The sequence below is a fragment of the Hermetia illucens genome, chromosome 2 (genome assembly GCF_905115235.1).
Source record: "Hermetia illucens chromosome 2, iHerIll2.2.curated.20191125, whole genome shotgun sequence".
Classification (NCBI taxonomy): domain Eukaryota; kingdom Metazoa; phylum Arthropoda; class Insecta; order Diptera; family Stratiomyidae; genus Hermetia; species Hermetia illucens.
In genome coordinates, this window is record NC_051850.1 from 137,484,602 (window position 1) to 137,494,705 (window position 10,104).

The 10,104-nt window shown below is 41.4% G+C and overlaps 1 protein-coding gene across 1 annotated transcript; it reads left to right on the forward strand.

The window, feature by feature from the left end:
- Positions 1 to 4,993: 4,993 nt before the first annotated feature.
- On the forward strand, positions 4,994 to 5,592 carry LOC119648287 (larval cuticle protein F1-like). The gene is made up of 2 exons (XM_038049943.1): positions 4,994 to 5,080; positions 5,149 to 5,592. The coding sequence occupies exons 1-2, from the start codon at positions 5,069 to 5,071 to the stop codon at positions 5,509 to 5,511; spliced, it is 375 nt and encodes a 124-aa protein (XP_037905871.1). The 5' UTR covers positions 4,994 to 5,068; the 3' UTR covers positions 5,512 to 5,592.
- The last annotated feature ends 4,512 nt before the right edge of the window (positions 5,593 to 10,104 follow it).

A 10,104-nucleotide genomic window follows, 5' to 3' on the forward strand; every position in this document is an offset into this window, starting at 1 on the left:
GATATGCCAACAACTGGTCTGTACTGCACTCCACTGCATCTCAAGCATCAATTTATTGTCACCAGAATGAGAACAAATATATAAATTCTCATTAAGAGTTATGTATTATCTCCACATAATTCATCTTGACGGTCATTATTCACCCCTTCGTAGGCTAAAGCGCATCAACCACATCTTTGCGTCATCTTTCGTGATTCGCTTAAATATAATTCAATTGTTGCTCCTTCGCAACGGATTAGCTACTCGTTGTCATTTTCACCTTCTGATCACACTGGCAGGTCTGTGCGCCAATTACGTTCTTCGTTTAAAATAGTATCAGACCAGCGTACTCCGATGATATGAATTAGACAGGTGTTGACGAAGCCTTAGAGCTTTCGAGTGAGGGTTGAGGTCACTTTCCATGTACTTTCATCTCATACAGCAATACAAAAAGAAAACTAGCATAGAACAGGTCAACTTGATCTTGGCTTTAAGATTGTGACATTTCCAGATTTTAGATAAGGGAACGAAAGTCGACTAATCCTTGCTAATGCGTCGGACAACATGCGGTTCGTGCCATCTTCGGTGGATTTAACGCTTCGTAGATGTACAAACTGATGGTCGCCTTCGATTCTGCCCTATTAACCCAAATAGGGAAAGTTCGTTGATCCGTTAGACTAAGAACCTTCATTTTGTTGGTATTTATCTTCACTTCAAATCTGGAGCTATTTCACCCAGGTCCAAAACCCGGTGAGAGCAAACAGATTTCATGTTTTCCGTGCAAGGCGATATGAAGAATGCCACTGAAATTAAGAAGAAATAATGCTGGTGATAAAATGCAGCCCTGTCGGACTCCGCTATGAAACTCAAATTTCTTTAATATTTTACCTCAGTTTAATTGCTGATATTTTATATCACCATATGTCGCCCTACTTATAGCTAAAATTTTTCCGGAACGCTCCGTAGAGTACGGGTAGATAGGGAGTGTGTCACGATGTTGTGAGCTTTCACGAACTAAGTAAAGCGAAGATCTAAACTGCGGGGGCTATTCCAAATTAATCCGTATTACGTTGATATGTTAAATGCAGGAGTAACTAGAGCGGAAATCAGCCCGGTCACTATCGATCAACTATAGTTTTTTTGACGGCAGGGAGCACGTGGGTACCCCTCCAATTTTCGCAACAAAAACGGTTGCTTTTCTTTAAAATTTCAACGATCACCCTTCATCTATTCTCTGGCAAAGGTCTTGGATATGCGTTCAACTGGAAGCAGCAGATCTGCAGTCTTTGCAGGAAGACTGCTGAGCGGGGCAGCTTTGCATGCATTAATGACTGAGATGATTTCCCTTCTGGCCGTATCTGCGTTTTATGATGACTAACCATTTCATCCGCAAGAGGCTGAACTGTTCCTTCCTTCCACCTCTTCAGCTGGTGATCACCGTGGATGAAGGAGTCGAAAGGCTTGACCACATGCAGGTTCCTTTGTGATACGATTAACTTTTGAAATCATTGCGCTCGCGGTATCTTCTCACGGTATAGGAGCTAGAGCACATTAAGCAAGCTATCACTTACAGCGATCAATGAAGTCTCCAATCACTTCCGATTCAATAATCAGCCAGACCTTCAGACACTTTTTCGGGACGTTGCCGACGACCTGCATAACACTACGAGAAAAGAGTATTCTTTGTGGGGGCATTATTAAGTATATCTGCAGTCCGATTAGTAAGATAACTTTCCCATTGTCGAGCGATAATTGGATCGTACAAACGGTTGATGTCGAACTTGAAAGGTCGCAGCTCTCCAATTCTGCAAGAAGTAGTGAACGCAACACGCAAGCGTACATAAGTGATCATCAGATGGTGATCCCCTTCAAAGCAAATGTCAATGCCACTCGTGATTGCTTGTACGGTATCGGTTAATTTAAGTCCAACTGCCATTATGGCAGGTTCTGTAATTAAGCAATTCCCACCAACGCCCAGGCATGAAAACTGCGGGAAGGAATTCATAAACTTTCTACCGTTATTGCTTCGGTCGACAAGACCACCTTGTTCCACCTTGGTATTCAGGACACCCATCACGGCCACAATATCACCTTTAGAAAGCCTCCATTGCATTGGAAGTTCCCGCTGGTACATAGCCCTATGCAATTGTGATGCTCCTGAACTTGGACCGACATTTTGCTGCGTCGGTCAGAAACCGGCTTCCAAGCCTTGCGCCAGATTCGCGTTTGCTACCACTTGACTTTCCAGAGTACAAAAACATATTGTCATAAGCGCGGTAAGAGTCCCACTATCCTATTATTCTTAGACCTAGAAACTGGGTAGCTTATATCGTTGGAATTCACGCTTGGGTTGACGCTGTTTTCGATAACCAAAGCTTTTTGTCTTGAGGCCAGTTCCTTTACGTGGCGTTATTGACGTTTCGGTAGCACGAGGACTTTAAAATTTTTCACTTTTTCTTTTGCTTTAAAACTTTATTTGGACTCTGAAGAATATATTTCCAATGCTTCCATTCCAATGAAAAGTTTAAAAAATCCCTAAAAAACTAAAAGACTGAAGAGCGTCCAAACTGTCGATAGCATTTAAGCGAGCGAGCGCTGTTTACGGCTATTGTCGTTCATTTCTTCTTCTTTCAGTTCTGCCAATGGCAGTAAGCTGCCTAGAATTGAGCGATTTAAATATTGCAACCTGGATGAGGTGGCGTTCTACAACTGGTGTTCTTTGTGATCGATCAAATCCAAAAATGACCGCAATATCGTCCGTCTACCGCTCTCTATATTTCTGAGTGCTGGCTGACTATGAAAGACAATAAACGGCGTCTTGCGGTAATGGAGACGAAGATGTTGCTTTGAACTAGTGGCGTCACACGTTTCGATCACATCCGAAATGGGGATATTCACGATCGATATGGGGTTGAACCAATCGTGGAAAAACTGTAAGTGAGGCGTTTTCGATGGTATGGTCACGTAATTCGCGCTAACGAAAATTCACTTGCCAATATTGGTCTGAACATCGAAGTCAATGATAAGCGACCAAAAGGCAGGCCGAAACAATGGTGTCTTGATACTCTGGATGGGGATTTGAAAGCCCCTCGATTACATCCAGATCAGCCATTTGATAAAATAAAATGGCGAAACCGTTCACGACGAGCGGACCCACTTGTGAACGGGACAAAGGCTGAAGGAAAAAAAAGAAGATGTGAGGAGCGACGTGTGCATGACAGCTCCGTGTCATACAGCTAAAAATTCCATTGCCCACTATTTTTTATAAAACGATTTAAATGAATCATTTCATGGAAAGCCCTGTATTGGTAATAGTCATCCTCATACGCTTCACATTCTGAGTTCAATATTATTAGCAAATGAGAAGAATTTGACCTACAACAGATACAATTTCTTAAAGTTGGTAAAATACTATTAGTAAGTTTATTCGAGCAGATATCGGAATGGGACATATTTTAAAGCCTAGATTTCATCGAAGCGCACTTTCCTGATTTTTTCGAATTTTTGCGTTGGGTAGTTTCCAAAAATGAGTCCTGTCTCACTTTAAGTGCGTACATTTTGACTCCTTACTCACGCACTTTGTAATTCACACAAACTAATATCAGCTTTGGTAGGTATTAATCGAGACCTTTCATTTGATATCCTATACGACTATATCCTGTGAAAAAAAAATTAAATCCCCCCCTTTGCAGCCCCACTTTAAACCCCACCCAAATTTATGTCACTCACTGTATGCGTGGGATTTCATAGTTTCCATCTGTCCATCAAATTTCGTTCGGATTGGTTGAGGCGTTTTGGAGAAAAGTGCGTGTGACAGACAGAGAGGCAGACAGTGAATTGATTTTAATAAGGTTTTGTTTTACAAAAAATCTTAAAAAGCGAAATAGCAACCTTTTTAGCTGAAATAACAGCCTTTTTAGCTGGAGGAATTTATAATGGAGGCTATTCGTCCTGAAAGTCACGATGGACCTGCAATTAACCATTGGTTTTGAGTGCAAGGAATTTGCTGATTTGTTTGATCTCAATCAATCTCTTTTTCATTTTAAATTATGAGAAAAAGTTTTTTTCTTTCTATAAAAATTAGGCTCAGTATACGCGAAATGACGTACTTTAATACAATTTTTTGTTCGATTAATTTTGGATGAGTTCAAGGGCCTCGATCCTCCACGGCGCAAATCAAAAGAGAAAATTTTGGACATCTGCGGCACCACCCTTTTTATTGTTTTTTAACAGAAAGAAAGTATAATCATATATAATTCATTCATTTTCGTAAAAAAAAAATATTGAAAAAACTGTTGTCTGGACGAGTCTCTCCATTAACCCCAAACTCGCAGGGAAATATTAAGTTACTTTTTACAAAGTCCAAATCAAGTCAAACAGTTCTACGAAAAAATTCCATTTTTTCCGAACTTATAAAAACAAGAAAGGTGGGTTTGAAAATCAATTTTTTTAAATAGAATTTTTGAGTATATTCCTTGGTATAAATGATGGATGATTACTCCAGATTCATAAAGCTGAAGTGAAAATTTTAAAAACATGTCTGCAAGGTAGGTCAGAATTTCCCTTTCAGTTCTGGAATAGAATCGCGTATCAAAATAAAAATCATTTGACGGTTACATTGACACTAGTCTGCTTTAGGTTATCTGAACTAGTTTTCATTGCATGATGCAAAAGTTTCATTAGTAAGGATCGATCGGTTACACGCTACTTTAATTTACCATATTGGAAGTAAGTTGATTTTAGTTTGCTAGATCCTTCCAGATATTGACACAACATATTTCTAGAAAGTTGTGAGAAATCATAGCAATTACATGCGAGATTTGACTAATAGTAACAACATTAAAACCACTTCAATAAATTTCTGTCGCAAAACCCACAAGCAAAGATATCAAAATCTTATGAAATACGTAAATGGCTATCGCTGATGGGTTGGAGCGTGCGACAACAGCACTTCTTGAATATTAAACATATCAACTGCAACAATTACCGCTTAAATAGATTGACTATAAAAGCAGCCGTGAATTCAGAAAGTATATCACAACTCACCCATTCTTCATTGAAGACATACAAAAACCTAAACATATTCAAAATGTTCAAATTCGTAAGTTTGCTTACCACTCACCTGGAAGAAATCTTTTTTGATTTATATTCGTTTTCCGTTGTTTCCAGGTCGCTGTTTGCTTGATGCTCGTCGCCTCCGCAGCTGCTACGCCCGGACTTGCTGCAGCTCCTTTGGCATACTCCGCTCCATTTGCTGCTCCTCTAGCTGCTGCCCCCATCGCCGCTGCCTACTCTGCTCCATTTGTGGCTCCATACGCCAGCAGCTACAACGCTCATTCCATTGCTCACTCCGCCGCTTTCCCAGCTGCTGTTGCTGCTTACACCGCCCCAGTAGCTGCTGCATACACTGCTCCAGTAGCTGCCCGACTTGCTGCTCCAATTGCTGCTCCATTTGCTGCTGCTTACGCCGCTCCATTTGCTGCTGCCTACACAGCCCCAATTGCTGCTCCAGCCCCCGTTCTGCTCAAGTAAACTGTTAAGTTCTTTTTAGACAATTTGGTACACATTTTGAAATAGAACTTTTGTAAATAAATTTCTCAACTCCATCGAAAATCTATTTGTTTTCATATTGGAAATATTTATAGAAACTCTGCATTCAGGATGAAGATCATTTTGGAAATGTAGTAATATGAGAAACTACCCCCATCGTAAAGGCATCAAAATAGCTTCGGAATTACCTAGAGAGATCTAGGTCCGTGGTGAAAATTATACTGATCCTTTTATTATCACTCTGGAATTTTGTTACCCTGTTTCGGGGGGATCAAGAGAGCCCGCGTTCTGAGAATCGTCGTTCTTCTTCTCTTCTTGGGGCTGAGCAATCTTAAAGCACATGATGAATATAATACAGGAAGTGTAGCGAATTTAGAAGGTGACGATGTGATTCTCAATAACAGCTCCTTTTCTCTTACAATAGTCTCTGATGATTAGGAATATTTTTGTTATCTACTATCTAAATTTATCTTCCCATGAGTAAAACCCAACATCTTTTTGCTGGATCCACATGATTCGTCAAACCGCAACCGTCAAACCGATCATAAATGCAAACATGTGGATTGAAACTTTGGCTTGGCTTATGCATATTTGAAAGCGTTTGAAGCAGATCCGATCGAGTGTCGGTTTTTTGGACAAAGCGAAGGATATTCGCTTGCCTGCTCTTAAATTCGTTTTAAACAATTTAGTACACATTTTGAAATAAATCCCTTGTAAATATATTTCTCAACTCTATTGAGAATATATGTGTTTTCATCCCCAAAACATATACACAAACTCTGCACTCAAGACTATTCTGGAGGGAAATATACGAACCCACCGCGATCATTAATTAACTATCTACATATATCCTGACCTAATAATAAGGTAACGCTTATTAGATGAACATACATCCAAAGGATCAACTATGGGGTAATATGGCGACCAGAAAAAACGACACTATTCTTGGCAAGCAAGGAAATTCTCCAAAAAAGTAATACAACGCAGAAAACAGGTAACGAGGACCTTAATTTATCCTAAATATTAGCAACTTGGATGCATGTCATATTCTATATAACTCACTGTAATTCTGTAGGAGGTTGCAGGATATTTTTAAATTCTAGCTACAGAAATCATGGAAAACAAAACCTTGATAAAATCCATTTCCTGAAAAAAAAACCGTAATCTCTCTAAAAAAGTCTCTATAAAAGTCGAGGCCGCAAAATGCTCTTCATTTCAGTATCTGCTCTAATTAAGTTCAAAGGTGTACATTATTACATTTTATGAACTTACTGTAAACTTACTGTACTACTCATCCAGAATTTATCTTAGAGAATTCACTGCAATAGCATTAGTAATAAATTGAAAGGCTGGACTCCGCTTTAGCCTTAAGTCTCCCAAAATTTCACCGGGATGCATTTCACTTTTTCATTTGCGCATAGACCCAGATTAAGTCAATGCAAAAAAGGATGAGTTTCTTACTTCAAACATCCAGAATATGGTTGCCCTTCACCACTTGGTGGGGTATAGTGCATCAACCACACCTACGCGACATCGCTCACGGTTACCTCAAAAGCACTACAGCTCCCACCACCACTCCGACTTCCTGAGACGTTCGCACTTCTCCTTTATTGAACTGTGCCAATTGCCCTTGGAGTGACCCACTAGTTGGCCATCTTGGAAGAGTGGATTCTACTGCATGACATAGCCCGCAATGCCATTGTGGCCCCTTTCAAATGTGTGGCTTATCCACTGCACTTCCGTCTTCCTATCACATCGCATACGGGTACCGAGCCTGTGCGCCGACCAAGTTGTTCGTCCGAGATGGTGCTAAGCCAGCGTATTCATATGGTTGGACTTAGACAGGCATTGATGAAAGCTGGGAGAAATAATGGAGTTTACTTTTTAGAAAACATACTGGTCTATATGAGGACGGTTCTCTTGGAGGTTTGCCAGCCTTAGACAGCAGCACCAGCTTCCACCATTTCTTTCGTGCAGAAAAATACTCTCGGACATGCACTCCTCGAAAAACTTCGCGAACATATCCGGTATTGATTTGACGGCGAGCTTGAGGGCCTAGTTCGCTATGCTGTCTAAACCCGGAACTTTGCTATCACCTCTTCGACTGCAAATTTCCGGCAGTTCGTCCCTGGTGATTAGTGGAATCGGCGTCACATTCAGGGGCGGCTGGAAGGTGTCAGCACCCCCTTGTTGGGGAAATAACGCCTGGATTATTTTTAACCAGAGGATGGGGTACGTAATCTGCAGATATGAACGTCCTATCATGATTTTATGGGCACAATCCCACAGATTTATGTCCGATTCCGAACAAAATTCCTTAAAGCATTCCTTCCTACTCCACTGGATGGCGAGCTTGAGCTTCTTGCGAGCCTCCGTACAGACATGCTCCGGTTGCCCTTGATGGATCCTAGCCTATTTTTTTCTAAGCTGTTAATCTGGCTCGGTGGCAGAATGATGGAAGGCTGGTAAGCTCACTTTTCCACATAAAATTGGGTCTTCTAGTGGGGAATGGGCATCTCCAGTCATCGATGCGTCACATGCTTTGGAGATATTTTGTATAGTATGGAGAGCTCTATTCGTTGGGGTGCCTGTTTTGCTAGGCAGGTCTAGCTACATCTCCATGAATGTTTGCTCATCCATCGCTTTTAGAGATCATCCTGGTGTTCTTTAGGATTTCGACTTTCGGGGTGCGGTTGACCTGCCTCCATCCAGCGTGTACTTACAAAAGTCCGATCAACAATTGAACCAGATTTCCTTTACGGCAAGTGTTTACATCACCTTCGTTGGCCACAACTATGTCCAACTGGCCGAATGTTTCTAATAAGCACCGCCCTCTTGCGTTAGTCTCTTTGCTGCCCCACTCGATGGTCACGCATTAAAGTCACCAGCTATCACCTTCGAAGCCTGTCCCCTTGCATCGCGAACAAGATCGCCTAACAGGTCCTCAAACTCAGATAGTTTAAGGCTCGGTGGGGCGCATACGTATGTATGAATATACCGCCTATTTTTCCCCATACAAAGCCACTAGTCGCATGGTCCATGTTATATTGTATGGTTTCATGACTGCACGCCTAGATCACCGTTCCACTACCAGTCGAATTTGTGACCCATACACCACCGTCAAGGTTTCTATACGATCCACGGCTGATAGCAATCTTCATCTCGGATTCGTAAGTGGCCTGCTCAAGCAAGTCCTATGCGACCTTCCAATGATTGAGGATTATTTGAATTAACTTCAATTCACTGCAGTTAACGCCTTTCTAAATACCGGGCATTTACCATTTCCGGTAATATGCCGGTTATCCCGTCTCTCCTTTCCTTCGCACAAAATGCATTTGGGGTCTTTATTGCACTCCTTGACAATATGTCCTTTTGCCCCACACCTTCGACATCGATCGGACTGATCGATGCCGCTAGTGCACGCCTTCGCGAAATGTCCAAACAACAGACATTTGAAGCACCTTTTTAGAGAGATCTGTTCCCTTTGTCGGCAAACAACGCATTCAATCCGAAACTTCCCCACGGCCAGCATCTTCTGTCCTGCCTCCACTGGTAGTCGCATTGTGGCTGTTTGAGAACCGCCATATACTTTGCTTAGGCTCACCATATACTCCTCCCCGAATTTTTCCAACTTAAGTTGTTGCTTCAAGGCAGTGTAGATCTCTACTTTGGATGTTATCTCATAGAAATTCTTGCACTGTATATAGATCTCATGTTTTTTCGGAACGTACCGCGACATTCCCCCCAGGTGAGTTTATAACTTGGTTACGAAAGCCGTCAGTTTTTTCCACGTTGAATTTTTTCAGCTCAAACATGAGATCTCTCCTCTCTTAGGTCGGGGTCAGATTTCACTTTTTTTGGTACCTCTGCATATGATAGATTTCCATTGCTGGAGATTACAGTTGCCTTTGGATGAATTCGCAACTTTGGTTTTTTATTCCTTTTTCTGTTTACTTCCTTACTCCATCCACTGTTTTCAACTTCTCCGGTTTTGCTTTGCTACCCGATATTTCCACTTTGGGCACATATTTTCCCCTTTCGGAAAATATTCGTTCCCTTTGTTGGACTTGTCAAGACCTTTTTTAAGGTTTTGTGTGAAACAAAACCTTATTAGAATCGAGACGGTGTCTGTCTGTCCGTCTGTCTGTCTGTCTGTCTGTCTGTCTGTCACACCCGATTTATTCGGAAACGGCTAGACCGATTATCACGAAAATTGTTGAAAGTATGTAATCTGGTGTTCCCTTTACATGCAGTAAGTGGCGCCATCTAGAGTTAAGTTTAAGGGGTGCTCCCCATACATGTGAATGGAGGGTGCAAATTTTTTTTTCACAGAATGTAGCCATGTGGGGTATCAAATGAAAGGTCTCAATTAGTACTTTTCGAAACTGGTTCAATATTTGATATTAGGTGAAACATAGGGGAGTGAGGACTCAAAATATGACCCCCAAAAAGTGTAACAGGTCTCGTTCTCAGAACCTATCCAACCGAAAAATCTGAAAAAAATCACAGTGGTGCATCTGTACGAAATCTAGGCCTCAAAATATATCCGGTGCCGATATCTGCACAAATAAAGTT